Below are 25,082 nucleotides of genomic sequence, written 5' to 3'. Positions count from 1 at the left end.
CAGAGTTTTGGGAACAGTCAGGAAATTTTCAGGAGGGTAAAAGACTCAAGGTGATCTTTAGAAGTTGAGAACATCAAATGTAAATGAGTTAAGAAAGGCCAAATTGTTTTAGACCAAGATAGAAGTGCAACACGAGTTAATTTAGTAGATTTAAGTTCTAGGCAAATAAACAAATAGAAGAAAATCTATTAATAGCAAGGTTAGCAAAAGCTAGAAAGAGAAGACGAACACAGAAAAAGATTAACGGCAAACTGTGCAGATGTCCCCAGAGGAAGGCAGAGCTATGCTTCATCCAGCCTACTGCTCAAAGTCATGTGATTTTATGCTCGGGTCAAGTGACAATTTCAACACAGGAAACCTACCAAGCTACACTGAATATAGACTGCATGTCAAGTCCATACTGTAATCTTAGCAGTCATGGTTATTTTGAAGCTTAAGTGAAACACTTAAGTGAAGCTACTGATGCATTTGATTTTGTTTAGTTGATTGTATCAGTTAATTGTTCAACTCCAATAGTTAACCTTGTGATGGTATTAATTGTATTAGTGCAGAATTTTTTAAAGTCCTGTCAGTTAATGAATTTCTGTCTTAGTATTAGATGCCTGATGCATGCAAGTGTGAAGTGGTGTGGCTCTCAATGCTGTACTATTGTCCCACTGTATACAGATCTGGCAATCTTTCAGACAGTTCATTTAGGCATCATGACACTTTAGACAAACTGTGAACCCTAATCATATTTTCCAATGCAAGTCCATTGGTGAACATGGGGAGCAATTTGTTTAATACCCTTCAACTAATATAGGTTGCATAATGAAATTTTCCAATGCAGTATTTATATATTGTGGGTATTGTGGGATTTGGTGCCTTAATTCCCACAACAACATCCATGACTTTCGTGATTAGATGACAGGTTGGAAATCAAATGCAAAGTGCAATTGCTTGCATGGTACTATAGTGTTCTGCATATTAAAATGCATTTCTTTCAGGAGAGAAAGGCAAAGTAGAAGTGAATGTTTTTAAAATGAGGATTTAAAGCGAGGTGTATATTTTATTGTAGTAAAAAGCTACTCCTGATATCAGTAAAATTATTACTGTATTGATAATTTTTAAGCATCATGCTGTATGCACCAAATTCATAATTGCCAAAATGGAGCAAGGGCATACACTGTTCCCTGGAACAGACAGTCTTGGATTAAAAGTGCAATCCTAATTTTAAAGCAAAAACCAGAGTTCTGTTGACCCAATTTTCTCCACTTTCCTCCCCTTTCCAAAGATCTTGATTCATTGTTGGGTTACAGTTTTACAACCCAAGTAGCCATTATTCATAAGCAAGCCTCAAGTGCCACCAGATTATTTGACCACTGGGGGCAATGCAGACGAACACAATCTTGCCCTCCCCTGACTACGTGTGTGTACACAACACACATCCATTGGGCCCCGATAGCAATCAGGAATGGGAATCTTAGCTGATTTTCACCTTGCTGACCCAGGAACACAGACCAGTTGTTGCTGTTCTGGTTGAGATCAGTTAGCTCAGAGTCTGGGGAATAAACTAGGGGCCTTCTGGCTCGATTTGGTTCAGCTCATTACGTGATTCAACTTGTTGAGCTATTGGGAGCTGCTGAACTGATCATCATCATCATAGGCAGTCCCTAGGAATCGAGGAAAACTTGCTTCCACTCCTGAAGCAAGTTCTTTGGTGGCTGTACCGTCCAATATGAGAACCACAGTCTTGGTCAGATCTTCAATGCACAATTAAATCACCATAATCTAGAGGTGCTGATAAAAGGTTGCGATAAAAATTCAAAAAAGCAGAATAAAATCTTTGTTTTGAAAAGTAGAGTGATGCAAATGCCATTGTAAATAATGCTGTCAGCTTGACTTAGTGGTAGTACTCTTCCTTTTGAGTTTGAAGGTTGTGATTCAAGACCCACTCCAGGGGCCCAAGTTTCAGCTGGAGATGCTCCTATTTTTTTGGAACAACTAGTTTAGTTTGGAGCATCTTAGAAATTGCAATTCTCGGTATTTAGTTTGCTCTAGTTCTAGTGAGTTAGCTTAGTTTTGTTTTAGTTCAATTTTTTTTCCAAAAAGGGGGAGTGACCAGCCACTTACGCCTGTTTTGCAAGTTTAGGCAGCGAAAAGTTACTCCAAACTAACTTAGAACGGAGTAAGTGCCGACTTTTGTACACTCAGAAAAACCTTGCGTACACTTTAGAATTAGGCACAGGTAGCCAGAGATTTGGGGGGGGGGGGGGGGGGGAAGTTAGAGGATTTTCCAAAGCATTAAACGCTTCACTTTTAGCAATAAAGAGCCATCAATAATAAATGGTAAATAAAACCAAACACATCAAATTAAAAGATACATTTTTAAAAAATCAATAAATAAAAATTTAAAGTTTCTACTCACCTACTGCAGCACCTATCCGTTCGGGAGCACCAGAAGCCCATCAACAGCCACCCGAGGAGCTGCTGGTCGGGCGGGCCCCGCCACCCAAGGAGCTGCTGGTCGGTCAGGCCCCGCCAGGAGGAGGAGTTCGGGCAGGACCCACAGAAGAGCTGCTGGTCAGGCGGGCCCCGCCACAGAGGAGCGAAGGGCAGTGGTAACGAGGCGAGGGACGGTGAGGCAGGCAGGTCACTCGACCCGGGATAGGGGCAGCGAACATCACGACGTCCCTTCGGTCAGGGTTAGGGTTGCCCGGAGACAGGATGCGCTGGGAGGGCCAGGAGCTACTGTGCACGCACGCAGACTCCACTGCGCACATGCGCAGCTGCCGGCACAGGGCTGTAGCTCCGCCCCCACCCGCTTGTGCTGCGCCGAATGCTAAACAGGCCTGCTAAACACCGAGAATTGAGAGATAAGTTTTCGGCGCGCTGTTAATTCTACAAAATAGGCAGGCCTCTCGGAGGTACGCTGTTCTGCGGGACAGCCGAAACTTGGGCCCCAGGACTGGAGCACATAATCTAGGCAGACACTGCAGTGCAGTACAGAGGTTATGCTGCACTGTTGGAGGTGCCGTTTTTTCATGACATGTTAGACCGTGGCCCTGTCTGTACAGGCAAATGTAAAAGATTTCGAGACACATTTTTTTGAAGCAAAGCAGAATGCTCTCCCAATGCCTCAGCCAGCCTTCATCCCTCAAATCTAGCATCACATTTTTTTTTAAATATCCATCAGGGGAACACAGCTCTGCATGCATCTACAAGCACACATATGCAAAGCTCTCCCCTGGTGGGCAGAATACACGTCACAGCCTTGCCTGCTGCACTTCATACTCTACAGTTACTAGATTCAGGCTGCAGCCCAAGACTGAATCCCAGTTCTGCAGTTCAATCACCCACCTGTAGAGTAAGACCTCAGCCAGGCTGTGGTAGAGATGATCAGATGAGTGCATAAACTTAATTCTCACAGTAGGTCATCAGAACCCAGAACAATTGAGTCAGTGTTATAACGCTCCAAACTGCTACCTATTATATATTGTGTTCCAATACTATTGCTGAGATTTGCAATTGTTCGTATAATAATGTGTGCCTGAAGGAATTAAGATCCCAGATTTCATCCTGCCCCCTTGCTAAAACACCATTGTAGCAAACCTCTTCAGGAGAATTTGCTGAAAAAATGTGATTCTTGATCCTTCCAATGAAGATAGTTCCCAATACATTAATGTAATGAGGATAAAAGCATTATTAGCAATGAAGTGTAGTTTTACAAACACTCCGATTTAAATGTTATGTTTTCGTACAGATCTTAACGGATCAAAGATGAACACATGTTTAAAAGATGAACATCTACTTTGTGGTTGATCAATTTTGGTACTTAAGGAAAAAGACATGATAATTGAATAATGATTGTCTTTCATTCATCCTTTAAATATTTTGTGTAGCAGCAGAATCCCCTGGAAAACTCGAGCAGCAAGTAATATGAAAGCAGTTCTTTGCATGGGAAAAAATAGTGCAAGATATAACTATTAGAATACATATGATTTTCCTCGGCAGAGATCTAGATTATCTGAGATTTCACGCTTTGGAAATACCTTTAATCTATATTTTTAAAAACAAATTTCCTAAGGCTCAACCATAGCCACATGTAGAACCATCTGAATCTGATTAGGATCCTACAAGTCCGTCACCACTGACATGTATACACCTATCTCAGTAGTCGAGTAAAAGTAGAAAGGTTTGCACGTTACCATAAATAGTGCACTATCCTCAATGGTATAACAATTAAAAATTTAGTAGAATTAGTACAATAGGGCAAGTAATTTGTGGAAGACCATGTCACTGCTCCTTGATGACTATGTAAACAGAGTACAGCTAGTATAGTATAGATTCCACCTTCTGAAATATGTCCTTCCACAGAACTACAGTCTTTATATTTGCTCAGATTCAAATGAGCAATCATATACAGTGACTTTTTAAATGAACCAATTAATTTAAAATGGATACAAAGGCAAAATACTGACACTGGAAATCTGAAAAAAAAACTGAAAATACTCAGGTCAGGCAATATCTGGGGAGAGAAGCAGAGTTAACCTTTCAGGTCAGTGTCCTTTCATCAACCCGAAACATTAACTCAGTTTCTCCATCCACAGGTGCTGCCTGACCTGTTGAGTATTTCCTGCATTTTCTGTTTAATTTTAAATGCATCATCTACTTAAATCATGCATGTGTTTTAACAATGTGATAGTTTAAGGTTAAACATTTTCAATATTTGTGTTTGACAAGAGGAAAATATTCAAGTGCACAGGTCAAAAATTGTACATAATCTTTGAATGTTTCAAACTATCCAAACACATATTGGCTTATTGGATGCAAATCAGCTCAAAATCAAAACTAAAAAAATGTAAAACTCTTTCTGAAAAATCTTAGAAAATAGTTCACTTGTGTGAATGTTTTTAAGCAACGATAATTGAAATGGCAATTCTCTTTAGTATTCTTGCCGTGTAATAGTCATGATAGTATGTTTCGTGTGCATTATATACCATTGCACTGGATACTGTGAAATTCTCTTGATTTTGTGTTTTTAGCTGCTTTATTGGGACCTTGCTGTTGACCATGACGAAGATACATTCAATACATAGAAAATAGATAGATCAAAAATTCTACCAGCACCATTGTCTCTCACACTGGGCAAGTGCTTTTCAAGAAGACATGATACTATTCTAGCAACAGCTAAGTACCAATTTAGCTGCATTTATAACACCAGCCTTTTGTCTATACAGGTATACTAAAATGTGTGTTAACCATTACATCGTTCCTTCCTTAGTCTGAAAACAATGTTGGCCTTCATAACTAGGGGATTTGAGTATAGGAGCAGGGAGGTCTTACTGCAGTTGTACAGGGCCTTGGTGAGGCCTCACCTGGAATATTGTGTTCAGTTTTGGTCTCCTAATCTGAGGAAGGACTTTCTTGCTATTGAGGGAGTGCAGCGAAGGTTCACCAGACCGATTCCCAGGATGGCTGGACTGGCATGAGGAGACACTGGATCGACTGGGCCTGTATTCACTGGAATTCAGAAGGATGAGGGGGGAATCTCATAGAAACATAAAATTCTGACAGGACTGGACAGATTAGATGCAGGAAGAATGTTTCCGATGTTGGGGAAGTCCAGAACCAGGGTACACAATCTAAGGATAAAGGGTAAAGTCATTTAGGACTGAGATGAGAAGAAACTTCTTCACTCAGAGTTGTTAACCTGTGGAATTCCCTGTCGCAGAGAGTTGTTGATGCCAGTTCCTTGGATATATTAAAGAGGGAGTTAGATATGGCCCTTGCGGCTAAAGGGATCATGGGGTATGGAGAGAAAGCAGGAAAGGGGTACTGAGGTGAAGGATCAGCCATGATCTTATTGAATGGTGGTGCAGGCTCAAATGGTCTACTCCTGCACCTATTTTCATGTTTCTATGTTTGCTGTATAATGAATATACCAGAATTTTAATTCAGTTTCCTTGCTTTTTCAGAATCCTTAAAATGCAATTATTGCACAGTACAAGTTTTGCACCATCAGTATGTCAGAACACCAAGCCACCAAATCAGAATGAAACAAATTAATTCTAAAGGCATTCACTTCCAATTTTAAGACTTAAGATTCTTTTTCCTTGTTAAATATTCAGAATAGCTTGCTTTGAATCATTATAAATTGAAAAGGAATAGACTTACTGGGATGCCCTGCAACTGAGGTTTATCTAATAAATTATGCAATTCATTCTTTGAAGCTTCTGTCTTCTCATGGTCTGCAGCATCCACCATGTACCTGAAAAATGCATAAATATGAGACTTATTAAAAATTCTGTTTGAATGGCATTCCGCAGTGGCTCCAATGAGTAGCTGACCAGGAACACCCCAGGTTTGATCTCTGGTTTGTGCTAAGGTAGCTAATTTTGACCAGAACGGCAGGGGTACAACAATTGGCTTCGGTGCCCGAGGTTAGAAAAAGGAAAATTGGCCAGCATTTCTGTTCCCAATTGCTGTTCAGCAACCACTTTTGGTGAGCATGTAGGTGTCCGGTAAGCACCAGGCTGGGTTTGGCTTTTATGCCCTCCACAATCAAATGGCCTGCCAACACTCAGCAAAGGTCACATGTCAATAAATCAACCAATGGGGCAAGGTTTGGCACCCACAGGACCATAAGCAAGTCAATGCTTTGGGGAGAGAAGGGAGGGGATACGAGAAAAGAAGGAAGAACATTGTTTAAAAGGAAGTGGAGAAAAAAAATGACAGCAAACTTCTGACCAGAAATTTAGAGGTAAAGAAGAAAAGATGGCTTAATTAGACACAACTGTGTTGTGCTATCACCAAATGAATAGTTTCTTTAAGCTACAGAACAGGCGATCAAAATAGGCAGTGCAAAAACTATAGAGCTGAAATAGTGGGGGATTTCAACTAACCTAATATTAACTGGGAAAAATGTGTGAATGATAGGGCCCAAGTTACCTGGACGACCGTTTTTCGCGCCACAAAGTGCGTCAAAAAAACTTCCAGATTCACCGGCTCCCTGCTGGTCCTCGAGCTGGGCACTGCGCAGCACGAGCTGTAGGGGGCGGAGCTAGGTCCCTGCCGGGACATCTGCACATGCGTGCTACAGTGGGCGCGCATGTGCAGTAGCTCCAGGTGCCCAAAACTGTGGGAGGGGCCCGGCTGCGTGCATAAGGCTCCTGCCACACCCAGATCCTGCTTCCTCCCGACCCGACCCCCACCCCGACCTGACCTCCCTCTCCCCCGACCCGAACCGACCTCCCTCCATCACCCCCAGACACGAACCGACCCACGCTCCTGACCTCCCTCCCCCGACCCGACCAGTGCTCCAGACCCCCGACCCAACGCCACCTACCTGTAAATCTGGTGCTGGGGACGGGCCCTTCCCGAAGTCTTGGGCCCGGCCTGGCCCGTTCAGCCTCCCTCACCCTTCTCCTTCTCTTCTCCCCCCCCTTCCCCCTTCTTCTCATCCCCCTTTCCCCTTCTTCTCTTCTCCCCCCCCTTCCCCTTCTCTTCCCCCCCTTCTCCCTTCTCCTCTTCCCCCCCTTTCCCCTTCTCCTCTCCCCCCCCTTTCCCCTTCTCCTCTCCCCCCCCTTTCCCCTTCTCCTCTCCCCCCCCTTTCCCCTTCTCTTCCCTTCCTCTTCTCCTTTTCCTCCTCCCCCCCTTTCCCCTCCTCCCCCCCTTTCCCCTTCTTCTCCTCCTCCCCCCCCTTTCCCTTTCTCTCCTCCTCCCCCCCTTTCCCCTTCTCTCCTCCTCCCCCCCTTTCCCCTTCTCTCCTCCTCCCCCCCTTTCCCCTTCTCTCCTCCTCCCCCCCTTTCCCCTTCTCTCCTCCTCCCCCCCCCCTTTCCCCTTCTTTCCCTCTACCCCCCTCCTCCCCCGCTGTCAGAAACACAGACAGAGAGATAGAGACACAGACACACACTGGGGAGCAGGGGGGGGGGATCCCAGCACGCTGTTGGAGGGCTCCCGGTGCTGCAGTTGGCAAGTAGAAAATGTTTTATTTATTAATTTTTTTTGATTGATTTATTGGTTGATTTATTGATGTTTTATCATTTATTATTGATGGCTCTTTATTTGTAAAACTGAAGTGTTTAATGTTTGTAAACTTCCCTTTAAACCCCCCCCCCCCCCCCCCCCATTCCCTACGCCTGATCTTCTAAAGTGTAGACAAGGTTTTTTCGAGCGTACAAAAATCTTCACTTACTCCATTCGAAGTTAGTTTGGAGTAAGTTTTCACTGCCGAAACTTTGAAAACATGCGTAAGTGGCCGGACACAACCCCATTTGAAAAAAAAATTCTGTTCCAAAGTGAAACTGTTCTAACTGACTAGAACTGGAGCAAACTAAATGCCGAGAATTTGAATTTCTAAGATACTCCGTTCTACACCAATTGCTCCAAAAAATCAGGAGCAACTGAGGCCGAAACTTGGGCCCAGAGAGGGTGCGGAATTCCTAAAATGCATTCAGGAGAACTTCTTTAGCCAGTATGTAACAAGCCCAGGGAGGGGGCAGTTCTGAACTTGGTTTGGGGGAATGAAGAGGGACAGGTGGAAGGGGTATCAGTTGGAGAGCATATTGGTGCTAATGATCATAATTCAGTAAGATTTAGGGTAGTTATGGAAAAGGACAAAAGATGGACCATGAAAAAAAGTTCTCAATTGGAGTAAAGCCAATTTTGCTGAGCTGGGATTTGGCCAAAGTGGACTGGAAACGACTACTTGATGGTAAATCAGTGTTAGATCAGTAGGAGGCATTCAAGGAAGAGATCCTGAGGTTACAGTGCAAGTAGGTTCCCTTAAAAAAAAAAGGGTGGGGCTAACAAATCTAGAGCCCCCTGAATGTCAAGGGACATACAGGGCAAGATAAAAAAATAAAAGGGAAGCTTATAACAGATACGAACACAATACTGCAGACACTCCAGGGGAGTATAAGTGCAGGGGTGCAATTAAAAAATATCAGGAAAGCAAAGAGAGAGCATGAAAGAATGTTGGCAAGTAAAATCAGAGAAAACCCAAAGGTGTTTTATAAATACATTAAGAGCAAGAGGATAACTAAAGAGTGGGGCCTATTAGAGACCATAAAAGGAAATCTGTGCATAGAGGCAGATGTGGGTATGATTGTAAATGAATACTTTTCATCATCTGTTTTCACAAGAGAGGGGCAATGCAGACTTTGCAATGAGGGAGGAGGAGTGTGAAATATTAGACAAGATAAATATAGAAAGAGGAAATATTAAGGGGTTTAGCAGCTTTGAAAATGGATAAATCCCCAAGCCTGGATGAAATGTATCCCAGACTGTTGAGAAGCAAAAGAGGAAAGAGCAGAGGCTCTGACCATTTTCCAGTCCTCTCTGACTACAGAGTACTGGAGGACTGCTAATGTGGTGCCAGAGTACTGGAGGACTGCTAATGTGGTACCTTTGTTTAAAAAGAGAGAAAGGGATAGACCGAGTAATCAGAGGCCAGTCAGCCTAATCTCAGTGATGGAAAAATTATTGGAAAAAATCCTGAGGGACAGGATAAATCTTAATTTGGAAAGGCATGGATCAATCAAGGACACTCAGCATGGATTTGTTAAGGGAAAGTCATGTCTGATTAACTTAATTGATTTTTTCGAGGAGGTAACCAGGAGGGTCGATGAGGGCAGTGCGTATGATGTAGTGTAAAAGGATCTTAGCAAAGCTTTTGCTAAGGGCCCACATAGCAGATTGGTCATGAAAGTAAAAGCCCATGGGATCCAGGGCAAAGTGACAAGTTGGATCCAAAATTGGCTCAGGCAGGAAGCAAAGGGTAATGGTTGATGGGTGTCTTTGTGACTGAAAGGCTGTATCCAGTGGAATTCTGCAGGGCTCAGTGCTGGGTCCCTTGCTTTTTATGGTATACATCAATGACTTGGACTTGAATGTTGGGGGTATGATGAAGAAGTTTGCAGATGACACTAAAATAGGCTATGTGGTTGATGAAAAAGAATGCTGCAGACTGCAGGAAGATATCAATGTACTGGTCAGGTGGGCAGAACGGCAAATGGAATTCAATCCGGATAAGTGTCAGGTAATGCATTTGGGGAAGTCTAACAAGGCAAGAAAATACACATTCAATGGTACGACACTGAAAAGTGTAGAGGAACAAATGGACCCTGGAGTGCAGGTCCACAGATCCCTGAAGGTAGAAGGCCAGGTAGATAAGGTGGTCAAGAAAGCATATGGAATACTTGCCTTTATTGGTCGAGGCATGGAATACAAGAGCAAGGACGTTATGCTTGAACTGTATAAAACACTGGTTAGGCCACAGCTGGAGTACCAATTCAAGTACTTACAGTTCTGGTCACCACATTACAGGAAAGGATGCAGAGAAGATCTACAAGAATGTTGCCTGGACTGGAGAATTTTGGCTATAAGGAAAGATTGGAGATGCTGGGTCTGTTTTCTTTGGAACAGAGGAGGCTGAGGTGAGACCTGATTGAGGTGTGTAACATTATGAGGGGCCTGGATAGAGTGGATAGGAAGGACCTGTTTCCCTTGGCAGAGGGGTCAAATGCCTCCCCACATTTTTTTAAATACTTGGATGTGCACTTAAAGACCCGTAACCTACAGGGCTATGGACCAAGAGCTGGAAAGTGGGATTAGGCTGGATAGCTCTTGGTTGGCTGGCCAGCTCGGACACAATGGGCCGAAATGGCCTCTTTCCGTACTGTAAATTTCTATGATTCGATAAAATGAAATACTTGCTGTAATTAATTTTCCCCATTAATAAACCAATTCCAGTACTTACACAATTGCACTGACTCCTCTGCAGTATCGTTCCCACATGCTTCTAAATCGAGGCTGCCCACCAATGTCCCAAAGCTAAAATTAAGATAGGCAATTAAGTATAACATAAAGTGTCTTTAAAAAAAAATGTAAAATTTACATAAAGAACAAATATACTCCAAGTTTTATTCTGTTCAACCTCAACCTTTTTTGTGCTTCCTATCATGTTATTTTAATTTTCTATGACTTTCTCTACCACTCATCACCATCATCATCATCATAGGCAGTCCCTCGGAATCGAGGAAGACTTGCTTCCACTCTTGGTGAGTTCTATGGTGGCTGAGCAGTCCAATGCGAGAGCCGCTGTCCCCGCCATAGGTGGGACAGACAGTCGTTGAGGACATGGGAGGGTGGGACAGGTTTGCTGCGCGTTCCTTCCGCTGCCTGCGCTTGTTTTCTGCATGCACTCGGCGATGAGACTCAAGGCGCTCATCGCCCTCCCGGGTGCACTTCCTCCACTCAGGGCGGTCTTTGGCCAGGGACTCCCAGCTGTCAGTGGGGATTCCGCACTTTATCAGGGAGGCTGTGAGGGTTGTAACATTTCCTCTGTCCACCCTTGGCTCGCTTGCCATGAAGGAGTTCAGAGTAGAGCGCTTGCTTTGGGAGTCTCGAGTCTGACATGCAAACAATGTGGCCTGCCCAGCGGAGCTGATCTGGTGTGGTCAGTGCTTTGATGCTGGGGATGTTGGATTGGTCGAGGACACGAAAGTTGGTCTGGTCGAGGATGCGAATGTTGGTGTGTCTGTTCTCCCAGGGGATTTGTAGGATCTTGGAGGCATAGTTGATGGTATTTCTCCAGTGACTTGAGGTGTCTACTGTACATGGTCCGTGCCTCCGAGCCATACAGGAGGGCAGGTATTACTACAGCCCTGTAGACCATGAGCTTGGTGGTAGATTTGAGGGCCTGGTCTTCGAACACTCTTTTCCTCAGGCAGCTGATGGCTGCGCTGGAGGTGATGTTGAATCTCATTAATGTCTGCTTTTGTTGATAAGAGGCGCCCTCCTGTATGGCTCAGAGGCATGGACCATGTACATTAGACACCTCAAGTCACTGGAGAAATATCAACGATGCCTCTGCAAGATCCTACAAATCCCCTGGGAGGACAGATGCACCAACTTTAGCATCCTCGACGAGGCCAACATCCCCATGCATTGAAGCACTGACCACACTTGATCAGCTCTGCTGGGCAGGCCATACTGTCCACATGCCAGACACGAGACTCCCAAAGCAAGCACTCTACTCAGCTCCTTCATGGCAAACGAGCCAAGGGTGGACAGAGGAAACATTACACAGACACCCTCAATCCACGTCCGGTCCAGGGTCAAACAGGGCTGCGTCATCATTCCAACCCTCTTCTCAATCTTCCTCGCTACCATGCTTCACCTCACAGTCAACAAGTTCCCGCTGGAGTGGAACTAAACTACAGAACCAGTGGAAAGCTGTTTAACCTTCGCCGCCTCTAGGTCAGGTCCAAGACCACTCTGTCGTCGAGCTATAGTACGCGGACGACGCCGGTGTCTGCGCACATTCAGAGGCTGATCTCCAGGATATAGTAGATGTATTTACTGAGGCATACAAAAGCATGGGCCTTATGCTAAACATCCTTAAGACAAAGGTCTTCCACCAGCCTGTCCTCTCCGCACAGCACTGCCCCCCAGTCATCAAGATCCACGGCACGGTCCTGAACAACGTGGACCATTTCCCATAACTCGGGAGCCTCTTATCAACCACTATGCAGTGATCAACAATAAGCCTGCCCTTACTGAGTATCATGCAATAAGTTGGCTACTGATTCTTCCTTCTCTCATGCAGTGAGGTGTTCTAGCTTGCATACAGCAAAGAACAAAAAATAAATTCACTTTCCCAGAGACTACCCAACATTGAACGACAGATGAATATGGAATTTAAATCTAAGCAATTTAAATGGTAGTCCCAGCAGGCCATTTTACAAAACAATTAGGATGCAAGTTACTAAGTTTGTGAGATATCAGGATCCTAGAGCTCTGAATGCAAGATGGCCCAAAGACAGACAACTAGAATGGTGGTCTGGTAGTAGAGTATCTACCATTTGCATTTGAATATTTATAAGTAAAACACCAGATAATCCAATGCATATTATGGCTTATCAACACATGCCACAGCTGAAATCTATATCTAATGTGTCAAACGGAACGATTCCAAAACAGTAACATGGCCAGTATTCACTGTGTGCTCCAATTTCAGATGGAACTTGAAGCTGTATTGCACACAAGTAATCACAAATATGACACGACACAGTACACACATTAGAAAAAGAGCATACAACTCTGAAGCAATATTTAATTTGTCGTGATGACTCACTGCGCCAGGTTAGATACAAGTGTGTTATTTTAAAAAGGTAGCAACTCTAGCAGTAATCCATATCATTAGTGGTCTGCTGCATGAAGCAGCAAAAAAATGCTTTTCCACCAAAGGAGTGAATATACACTTCTCAGCATACTTGATTCACTACCAAACAAATCAGTAGCCATCACTGCAATTTAGACTGAGGACAGCTTTCACAAGCAGGCAGTAGCTTGAATGCACAGTAACAATGGAAACTGAAAAAGTTTGGGGGCTTCATCTACAGATATCAAGTAACAAGATTATGCTGATGGAGATGATGTAGTAAGAAATGGCAGAATACTCTGTTCACATGAAACAAAAGGATAGCAGGTTGCGATCTTCAACCAACTCGCCTATCCTCAGCTCCCCAGTAGAGTACATGCACGCATATTATTGGTAGTCAACTAGATTGATTTTCAACATGATTTGAATAGACGATCTGTCATACAAAAGTGTCAACATTTACCTCGTGTTTTTTTTAAATAAAATAAAGTTTAAACTAAAACTGCAATCTAAGAAATGTATTTAGTTTCTAAATATAAAAACACAATACCTAAACTATTAAATAGTACCACTGAGAATTTAAAAATGCACTGAACAGCTTGGAACATTGCATGGGAGATAAGTTCAGGATATATCCACTACGTACCTTGATGGTAACATTTCCTTTAGTGATTTTTCTCATGTTGAATCCAACTGTTGGTATCATGTCTTCACTGAACTGTCCAGACTGTTGGCACAAAAAATACAAAAACACTGAATGAAAACAGAAAGGACTGCAGTATAATAGAAAGGTTTTCTTACTATGGAATTAATCAAGTGTATTACAATATGTTGCAGCTCTCTTCAAACACCAACACTGCTTTATATTTAGCTCCCGTATTGCTCATTGACATGGTGGGTGGTATGTCAAAATACTTGATGCATTTCAAAATTAATACAATTTCACCATTTAACTCTTCATAAAACAATTAATTGTCACGAATTTTTTCAACTTTGAGATATGCTATTCCATCAGAGAGACCTTACCAAAGTATAGGTGTATGGGTATCTGCATATTTCAGACTCACAGGTATAGCCAAAAGACAAACATTAGAAATAAAAGGCCACATAGCAGGCTCACCACATTTAACTTATGAAAAAACTTCCAAAGAAAAAAGATAAGGTCCCTTCTCGGTAGAAGGAGAATCTAGTGCGTTTTAAGACAATTCTCTTTGCAATGATTATTAATGTTTTATTGAGTCATGGTTGTCTAGGACAACCAGCAGTGGGGAGAACTAGTTGTCAAACATTTTAGGCAGACTCCTCCTAGGGGCTAGAAATTCAGGTATTAGTGATTTCGCCCGTTTTTGGGCGATAATCATGGAGTTATCATTTTTTTTTTTTTAAATCGCTGGAGGTCGTAAAATCCGGCTTTGCACGCGGCGGAGCCGAATTCTTAAGGAAAAAAATGGACCTTCTGCACATGCGCAAATTCCTCCCCCCCCCCCCCGATTGTTTTCTTCCCACAATTCTGCTCAGCTGTTGGTGTGCCCACGCATGCACAGTACAGCCAGGGCTGAAGCAGGTATTTTTCCCACAGACCAAGCAGCCACAATGAAAGGGTACTCAGCAGGCAAACGAGATCTTCATTGCAGCTGTGTAAACCAGATGGGAGGGAATTTAATAGGAGGGGTGCTGGAAAACCCCTCCCAACTGTGCAAAGGCGATTGTGGACCAGTGTAGCCGAGAAGGTTTCTTCAGGTCGATAATATCAAGAGGGGCCATCAATAATGTAGGAAAAGGTTCAATGACTATTGCAGGGTCGTAAGTGTAAGTAATATTTTTATTCATGCACTCGTTCATTACATAAATTGTAAATCTGACATGTTGGTATAGGTAGGCACCTACCCATTAATGTTGCACCTTATTTGCCATGAATGATTACACATTAGTAAGACTGCTTTTTGACATTTTAAAAGATGTTTCTGCACTTCGATGTCTTCATGAGCCACGTGCAACTACCCAGGCCATTAAACAGAGGACTGTATTAAATGCACAGTATAGTATAAGTGCTATCTGTGTGTGCCACAAGAGCAGAAGGGCCCTCTGGTAACCATTCCAATTGTCATCTTTGCAGGCAAGTTGTTGCACAACTTCTGGGAGTAGCGGCGCACAGGAGGTGGTCCACCCCAGACATTGCCGGTAACTGATCTGGAGGAACGCATGGCAGCTCTGATCGGTGCCCCAGGGAGGTTAACTAACCATGTGGGTGCTGATCCCCTGAAGGCAAGTCCTGCAAAATCCCCAGGCTGAGTTGGGGGCAATGTGATGGTGTCTGTGGACTAAGGTTGGGTCAATGTGATGCAGTGTCTCTGGGCCAGGGTTGGGCCAATGTCATGCAGTGTCTCTGGGCTACATATAATGCAATAGCGTCGATTCTTCAAATAAACCTGTTATGAGACCTTCCTCATGTCACTCCTGTCCCCTCCCCTGCTGCTAATCACTCATCTGTTATTTTCTATTTCCAGATGAGGCGGCGCCTGATCTGCCAATGGAAGCCTCCACCTCAGCCCATCCTATGGGAGTGCAGGAGGGGGACCATGAAGATAGAGAGGATGAGGAACCTCCACGGGAGGAGGAATCAGGAAGCGATTCCGGGATTGGGGGGGCGCGATGCAATCGACACCTCTCTTAGCTGCAGCCAGTCGCTCTGACCAGGAAGACACATTCTTGGGCTTTGCCCAATCCGAGGCCCCGGGTCCAAGTGGCGCTTAGCCACGCACTCCCAGGGTTGAATCCCATATGCCTTCTCTCCGGAGGGTGAGTCAGCAAGACGCAGGTAAGAGACGTTCGGTGCAGGGGTTGTTCTTTCGTTATTTTGTTGCTATTGCTATTTTATAAAAGTTTTCAAACTTTCCCAATTCTGTTAAACATTGTGAACTGAATAAATTTTATTCCAGTTTCCAAATTACGTTTACAATGTTTAATAAATCTTATTCAAGTTACTCTATGTTAAGTAAATTATTTTGTTCACCTTAACCATTCCCATGTTGTGTCTTATTTGCTGAATAAGAGGGAGACTACCTCTCTCTTCCTCCCGTTCCCTCTCTCTCGTCCCCTCATGATGGCTAAGCTGTGTAGCATGCAGCACACTAAAATGAACTCAAGAGACCTACTGAGGGGAGTATTGCAGGGAGCCTCCAGAGTGGTCCAGGCATCGGAAGCGCTGCTTGAGCACTCCAATTGTCCATTCAACGATGCTGCGTGTGGCTATATGGCTGTCATTATAGCAAAGCTCGGCTTGTGTCGGAGGGTTTGGCAGAGGGTGGGGGGGTCATGAGCCACGTGGCGAGGCCATAACCTTTGTCCCCCAGCATCCAGCTCTGGCCAGGTGGCTGACGCTTGAACAGGTATGAGTCAGTGCTCTCCCGCAAGATGAAAGCATGGATGCTCCCTGGAAATTGGGCATTTACTGCTATGATGCATTGAGTATGGACGCAGAAGATCTGTACGCTCAGGGAGTGGAATCCCTTTCGGTTTCGGTAAATCTCTGGATCCTCCAAAGGTGCTCGCAGGGCGATGTGCATACAATCAATGGCAGCCTGAACCTTGGGGAAGCTAGCAATTAGTGCAAAACCTACAGCCCTCTCATTCTGTGCCTCCTTGGTCATTGAGAATTTTATAAAGTCCATCCTGTGTGCATACAGTGCAGTAGTCATCTGGCGAATGCAGCCATGTGTAGCAAACTGCGAGATGGAGCAGATGTGCCCTGCTGATGCCTGAAAGGAGCCGGAGGCATAGAAGGAAAGTGCCACAGTCACCTTCACCTAGACAGGCAATGCAGTCCTGTTGCCGCTGGTAGGGCTGCCGTTATCAGCTGGCATATCACTGACCAACTCTTTTTGGAAGGGCAGCCTTCGAACGCACCGTGCATCAGACAGCTGCAGGTATGAGCGCTGTTCCCTATAAACTCGTGGATGGTAAGGACTGTTCCCCAAACGTCTGCAAGCTCTTCGATTACACTCAAAATGCTCTTGAATAAGCCTTCTTGCAGTTCGATGCTGCATAGAAAAAGCAGCCAGGTATAAATGGTAGAGATATTATAGCCCCCACTCTTTAAAATGTCCTTAAATAGTCTTAAAAACGAACTATGAACTCTCAAAGCTCACCGTCTAAAACACAGCCTTCCCTCCAAATTTTTTTATGCAATGAACTTCTGCTCCGTTTTTCAAGATGGCTCCGTTAGCACCGCATGCCCCATGGATCCGGCCTGGTAAAACTTGATTTTCTCAGGCCGGCCATAAAAATGGCGATGTTAGCGGATGTTCTGCCCCGGCGATAGCACGCCGATGGAAGTCATAAAAATGGAAAAAAAACCCAGACTAATTTTTAGTGCCAGCACAAAACCGCTGCTAAATTTTCTGCCTGGCCACTAAATTTTATGCGACTCATTTAGCACCAAAGAAAATGACACTTTCAGCTTCACCATGGCACTAAGTGGGCGCAAACCTGCCAAATTTCGAGCCCCTAGACTTTCCAGAAAGAGATGGGCAGGGAGAATCTATCCACACATTTAACATTCAACATATGAAACCTGCAACACCAGCATTTATCTGAATTCTGACGTCGAGACATGCAGGGAAATGAAGGCAAAATATTTTCAGGGAAGCACTTTCAATTCATTGGTATTCTGTTTTGTCTTTTGTTGATAGTTGTGTTCCATAGCAGTCTGTGTTGGGGTCACTCATTCACTATGCACATGAATTATTTGGTCTTGGGAACTAATGGAACAACTTTGACATTTTCTGATAACAAATAGTGATGAGGATTGAGAGAGATTGAAAGGGCACATAGAATAGCATGATGGGCAAGCAGATGAAGTTCAAATATAGAAAAGCAATGAGAAAATAATGATAGCGAAAGGAAATACACCAAGATGATTATTTAAAATGAAGTACTGAGCAGAGTACTGGGCAATTTATTTTATATTCGTTCATGGGATGTAGGCATCATTGGCAAGGCCAGCATTTGCTGCTCATCTCACTGCTCTCGAGAAGATGGCGGTGAGCCGCCTTCTTGAACCGCTGCAGTCGGTATGGTGAAGGTACTCCCACAGTGCTGTTGGACAGGGAGTTTCAGAATTTTGACCCAGAGACGATGCAGGAACAGCAATATACTTCCAAGGTCAGGATAGTGTATGACTTGGAGGGGAACATGGAGGTGGTGGTGTTCCTATGTGCCTGCTGCCCTTTTCCTTATAGGTGGTAGAAGTCATGGGTTTGGGAGGTGTTGCCATAGAAGCCTTGGCGAGTTGCTGCAGTGCATCTTGTAGATGTTACACAATGCAGCCACGGTACATTGGTGATGGAGGGAGTGAATGTTTAAGGTGGTGGATGTGGTGCCAATCAAGCGGGCTGCTTTGTCCTGGATGGTGTTGAGCTTCTTGAGTGTTGTTGGAACTACAGTCATCCAGATAAGTGGAGAGTATTCCATCACACTCCTGACTTGTGCCTTGTAGATGGTGGAAAGATCTTGGGAAGTCAGGAGGTGAGACACTCGCCACAGAATACCCAGCTTCGGACCTGCTCTTGTAGCCACAGTATGTATGTGGCTGGTCCAGTTAAGTTTCTGGTCAATGGTGACCCCCAGGATGTTGATGTAGGATTCCTCTGTAGGAAGGATATAAAAGCAATGGAAAATGTGCAGCAGTGATTCATTAGGATGTTACCAGAGATGAAGAGTTACAGTTATGAAGGGGCTTGAAACTTGAAGGCATTTTTCAGAAGAGCCAAGATGGTTAGAGGGTGACCTGATAAGTCTTCAAGGTTATGAAGAGTTGCACTAATCGATTGTTCCTACTGATCAGCAACACAATGGGCCCAAGTTTCCACATGAGTTGCGCCTGATTTTTAGGAGCAACTGGTGGAGAACGGACTTAGAAATCGCAATTCTCCACATTTTCTTTTCTGCAGTTCTAGGCAGGTAGAACAGTTCTACTTTAGAACAGAATTTTTTCTTCAAAAGGGGGCGTGTCCGGCCACTGACACCTGATTTCAAAGTTTCCACAGTGAAAACGTACTCTAAACTAAAGTAGAATGGAGCAAGTGAAGATTTTTGTAGAACTGAAAAAACCTGTTCTACACATTAAAAAAATCAGGCGCAGGTTACAAATTAGGCGTCCAGAACGAGGTTTGCGGGGGGGGGGGGGGGAAAGGGAAGTCATTAAATTCTACAATCAATCCTTATTTATACTTCTACAAATATTATACAAATAAATCCAACCTGAATAAACATTTATAAGCAAAGAAAAGATGAAATAAACCATCTTCCTACCTGTGTGAAAGTGCTTCAGCCATCGTTCGAAGGAGACAGCGGCTTGTTGCCGCGCAGGGGAGGGAGGGGAAGGAGGGGAAGGAGACAGCGGCTTGTTGCCGCGCAGGGGAGGGAGGGGAAGGAGACAGCGGCTTGTTGCCGCGCAGGGGAGGGAGGGGAAGGAGACAGCGGCTTGTTGCCGCGCAGGGGAGGGAGGGGAAGGAGACAGCGGCTTGTTGCCGCGCAGGGGAGGGAGGGGAAGGAGACAGCGGCTTGTTGCCGCGCAGGGGAGGGAGGGGAAGGAGACAGCGGCTTGTTGCCGCGCAGGGGAGGGAGGGGAAGGAGACAGCGGCTTGTTGCCGCGCAGGGGAGGGAGGGGAAGGAGACAGCGGCTTGTTGCCGCGCAGGGGAGGGAGGGGAAGGAGACAGCGGCTTGTTGCCGCGCAGGGGAGGGAGGGGAAGGAGACAGCGGCTTGTTGCCGCGCAGGGGAGGGAGGGGAAGGAGACAGCGGCTTGTTGCCGCGCAGGGGAGGGAGGGGAAGGAGACAGCGGCTTGTTGCCGCGCAGGGGAGGGAGGGGAAGGAGACAGCGGCTTGTTGCCGCGCAGGGGAGGGAGGGGAAGGAGACAGCGGCTTGTTGCCGCGCAGGGGAGGGAGGGGAAGGAGACAGCGGCTTGTTGCCGCGCAGGGGAGGGAGGGGAAGGAGACAGCGGCTTGTTGCCGCGCAGGGGAGGGAGGGGAAGGAGACAGCGGCTTGTTGCCGCGCAGGGGAGGGAGGGGAAGGAGACAGCGGCTTGTTGCCGCGCAGGGGAGGGAGGGGAAGGAGACAGCGGCTTGTTGCCGCGCAGGGGAGGGAGGGGAAGGAGACAGCGGCTTGTTGCCGCGCAGGGGAGGGAGGGGAAGGAGACAGCGGCTTGTTGCCGCGCAGGGGAGGGAGGGGAAGGAGACAGCGGCTTGTTGCCGCGCAGGGGAGGGAGGGGAAGGAGACAGCGGCTTGTTGCCGCGCAGGGGAGGGAGGGGAAGGAGACAGCGGCTTGTTGCCGCGCAGGGGAGGGAGGGGAAGGAGACAGCGGCTTGTTGCCGCGCAGGGGAGGGAGGGGAAGGAGACAGCGGCTTGTTGCCGCGCAGGGGAGGGAGGGGAAGGAGACAGCGGCTTGTTGCCGCGCAGGGGAGGGAGGGGAAGGAGACAGCGGCTTGTTGCCGCGCAGGGGAGGGAGGGGAAGGAGACAGCGGCTTGTTGCCGCGCAGGGGAGGGAGGGGAAGGAGACAGCGGCTTGTTGCCGCGCAGGGGAGGGAGGGGAAGGAGACAGCGGCTTGTTGCCGCGCAGGGGAGGGAGGGGAAGGAGACAGCGGCTTGTTGCCGCGCAGGGGAGGGAGGGGAAGGAGACAGCGGCTTGTTGCCGCGCAGGGGAGGGAGGGGAAGGAGACAGCGGCTTGTTGCCGCGCAGGGGAGGGAGGGGAAGGAGACAGCGGCTTGTTGCCGCGCAGGGGAGGGAGGGGAAGGAGACAGCGGCTTGTTGCCGCGCAGGGGAGGGAGGGGAAGGAGACAGCGGCTTGTTGCCGCGCAGGGGAGGGAGGGGAAGGAGACAGCGGCTTGTTGCCGCGCAGGGGAGGGAGGGGAAGGAGACAGCGGCTTGTTGCCGCGCAGGGGAGGGAGGGGAAGGAGACAGCGGCTTGTTGCCGCGCAGGGGAGGGAGGGGAAGGAGACAGCGGCTTGTTGCCGCGCAGGGGAGGGAGGGGAAGGAGACAGCGGCTTGTTGCCGCGCAGGGGAGGGAGGGGAAGGAGACAGCGGCTTGTTGCCGCGCAGGGGAGGGAGGGGAAGGAGACAGCGGCTTGTTGCCGCGCAGGGGAGGGAGGGGAAGGAGACAGCGGCTTGTTGCCGCGCAGGGGAGGGAGGGGAAGGAGACAGCGGCTTGTTGCCGCGCAGGGGAGGGAGGGGAAGGAGACAGCGGCTTGTTGCCGCGCAGGGGAGGGAGGGGAAGGAGACAGTGAGAAGGGAAGCCTCAGTGCTGATGGCAATGTGATTTTATTAAAAAATGTTCAAAAATTAAACAGCTACAAAGAACTACAAAAATGGCCAAGTGCCAATGTTTTTTTTCCACACTGAGCATGCGCGAACGCTTCAACGCGCACGTGCACGTTGCCGGCAGGAAAAAAACTAATTTAAATAGCACCCGCCCCCTCCCACTTACAAAATCGTCGCGAGTGTCGGCGACGCGCCAAACAGACAAGGAGCTGCAAAGCGCTCGAGAATAGCGCGTTTCTTTTCTGGCGCCGTTTTAGACGCGAAAAACGGGCGCCCAGCTCGGAGGGGCGCCCGTTTTTTATCCTGTGGAAACTTGGGCCCAATAAGAGGGCATAAATTTAAGATAAATCACAAAAAGAATGAATGGAGCAGTTAGAAAAATGTCTTGAGGGTGGTTACAAAATTCAATTTCTTGTGGCACAATCATTGATGAAACACAGCCCATAAATTCCTTAAAGGAATTATTAGTTGCTTGAAAAAGGTTATTAAAGGATATGGAGAGCAAGGAGATTGGGATTAGACTAGGTGGCTCATGTGGAAAAATGAACATTGGCAAACTTGATGGGCTGAATGGCCTGTTTGTGCTGTAATATTCCATAAACTTAAACAAATTGGCAAGTACGTTATTCCATGTTCCCCAGGCAATAACCATGCTGGACTCTCCCTTTTGTAATAGATCTCTCAAATCCAATAAAAGCATGATATCATTTCTAGGTTTATTGTGCCCTCTTCACCATTTTCCTTCATTGACCTGGTTCACAAAGATCACAGTAGTGTGATAAACTACAATTTATAACAGGTTTTACAAGTAAATATATTACATGAGCAATCACTGTTTTATACACAAACTTTAAAATGCTCAAGAACATTTAGGAAATGAATGTGATCAAAAGGTCAGAATGCTGAAGTCATCAACTGACCACATTAGAGTAGTACGAGAAACGAATCATGCCGAGTCAGGTTAGTGGCTAACTTTAGTGGAAACATATTGAGGCAATGGAGGTAAAAGGTCACCAGTCTGTTATCACTATTCCCCTGAGAGTTGGGCAACAAATACTAAAAAGGAATGCAATTTATTTAAGAGTACTGTGTAAAGGACTACATCATACAAGACTAGGCAACCTGTGCCTTGCTAAATTGCCTAATATGAATACAACAGATACTGCTGAAAAATTACATTGCAGTCAAATGTCTTTACAGTTCTAACACAAAATTAGTTTTCCTTCAAGAGACACCAGCAAAAACAATGAATAACAAATACATGACAAAACAGAGAAGGATTCAGATCTACAACACTAATGATAAAATCTGTAGGATACCACTGAAATGTTAGTTTCTTTGTGCCAGCAGTTAAAAATTACTGTTATTTCGCCTCTTATACTACAATTTACATGTTTGGTGTTCTCAAAGGTATTGAATACTGCAGCACAGAGACTAACTCCAAATTAAAGAAAAGCAGATGGTTTATTCTCAACTTCTACCAACACCCTTGATCATTTCCATTAGTAAGTGAAAGCAGCGAGCGCACAACCCTCAAGTCTCTCTCGATCACTCCGTGAAGAGGCAACCAGATTCAGCCTTGCACCCATTTTTGACCATGACAAGCCAGGCATCTTGCGTTATAGGAAACTGGACAGGAAGACACTGTTCCATTGTAATGATGCTATTGTATCGCGCGAGGAAGGGGTCGCAATTTCACATATCTAAGAGAATGAAGTGCAGAAAATTTCTCGCTTGCAGTTGTATAGGGTACACTAAATGGTTGATGCAAATTGTGACTGCTTTAAATGTGTTTCAAGTCACTTGAGGCAGATGTACTAAAAACTTTAAATCAATTTATTGTAGAATTAATTAAAGAAAGATTTGGATTTATATCGCGCCTTTCACAAACACCGGACGTCTCAAAGTGCTTTACAGCTAATGAAGTACAGGTGTACTTTTGAAATGTAGTCACTTGTAATGTAGGAAACGCAGCAACCAATTTGCACACAGCAAGCTCCCACAAACAGCAATGTGATAATGACCAGATAATCTGTTTTTTGTTATATTGATTGAGGGAAAAATATTGGCTAGGACGCCAGGGATAACTCCCATGCACTTCTTCAAAATAGTGCTATGGGATCTTTGACGTCCACTTGAGAGAGCAGATGGGGTCTCAGTTTAATGCCTCATCTGAAAGACGGCACCTCCGACAGTGCAGCAATCCCACTGGAGTGTCAGCCGAGATTTTTGTGCTCAACTCCCTGGAGTGGAACTTGAACCCACAATTTTCTGATTAAATATTTAAAAATATATTTTGCATTGTGAAAGGATAGCTCAGAACTCATTAGGAGATATAAGCCTACTGATAATTTCAAGTTGAATTATTATCCAATACAATTTGAATTATGCAGTGTAAGTAACCCAGCAAAGTGGTAATTTAACACTCAAAAAATATGGTAGATAATTGATTTTATTGAATAACTATCATGAAAGGGATTAAGGGGGCCTTCCTGACAGTCCAGTCAATGGAGTTTATCTTGTATGAAGCGGTGTCATGAAGATCCCAGGTTTGATCACTATCCTGTAGTAGGAAATTACTACATGGTGGAAAGGTGTACATTACTTACACTTTTTATTAGATTTATTGCAGTTAATTCTAACTCCTGGAGATCCCTTCAGACACATTTCAATGACATAGAAGCTAGAGATGAATACGGCACTGTAACTCCATTTGCAGCACTAGCTGCATTTGCTGTTTTTCCCATTGCAAAAAAATCTGATGACATGAACTTGCACTCATTAGTATACAACAAAAAACATGACCATCTCAAATCCTGCATATGGAAATGGAAACCAACTAGATAAATAAATAATAGTGTCACCTTTTGTATAGCAAGATGAAGTATTAATAAATAATGATGTATATAGATTAGGGAGCTTAATATTCTTTGGATTAGAATAAATAGAAGTCACCTACATACTATTTATTTGCTTAGCTTGGCTTTAAATACAATGTGCATGACAATTGTGCAGTACACTTCTGTAATGAAATTTTGTTGCAAAAACTGTCGCATCAGAAGCCCTTTGACAAATCAGTAAAAGACCTCTAACACGGTTAACCGCAAGGTATTATTTAGCGTCCTCCTCAGTTTCGGCTGCCCCCAAAGTTTGCTGCCAACCTCCTCCGCCTGCTCCACGACATGCAAGCCGTGATCCTGACCAATGAATCCACGACAGAACTAATCCTCGTCCAGACTGGGACAAGCAGGCTGCGTCATCGCGCCAACCCTCTTCTCAACCTTCCTCATTGCAATGCTCCACCCTCACTCAACAAGCTCCCTGCTGGAATGGAACTAAACTACAGAACCAATGGGAACCTGTTCAACCTTTGTCGCCTCCAGGTTAGATCCAAGACTGTCCCATCCTCTGTCATCGAGCAACAGTATGCAGACGACGCTTGCATCTGCGCACAAAGAGGGTGAACTCCAAGCCATCGTCAACATCTTCATCAAGGTGTACGAAAGCATGGGCCTTACACTAAACATCCGTAAGCCAAAGGTCCTCCACCAACCTGACCCCGCCACAGAGTACTGCCCCCCAGTCATCAAAATCCATGGCGCGGCCTTGGACAATGTG

General features: G+C 45.4%; 1 protein-coding gene across 2 annotated transcripts in view; it reads right to left on the bottom strand.

The window, feature by feature from the left end:
• Positions 1-25,082, bottom strand: part of LOC139227851 (ADP-ribosylation factor-like protein 8A) — a 72,468-nt gene that overhangs the window by 28,097 nt on the left and 19,289 nt on the right. For both annotated transcript variants that reach the window (XM_070858934.1, XM_070858935.1), the window contains exons 2-4: positions 13,794-13,874; positions 10,742-10,815; positions 6,157-6,250 (exon numbers count right to left, since the gene is read on the bottom strand). In XM_070858934.1, the coding sequence (XP_070715035.1) occupies positions 6,157-6,250; positions 10,742-10,815; positions 13,794-13,874 (249 nt within the window). The remainder of the gene's footprint in view (positions 1-6,156; positions 6,251-10,741; positions 10,816-13,793; positions 13,875-25,082) is intronic.

This window comes from Pristiophorus japonicus, chromosome 17 (assembly GCF_044704955.1).
Source record: "Pristiophorus japonicus isolate sPriJap1 chromosome 17, sPriJap1.hap1, whole genome shotgun sequence".
Lineage (NCBI taxonomy): Eukaryota > Metazoa > Chordata > Chondrichthyes > Pristiophoridae > Pristiophorus > Pristiophorus japonicus.
Note: the sequence above shows the minus strand (reverse complement) of the source record. Positions and strands in the feature narration are given on the sequence as shown.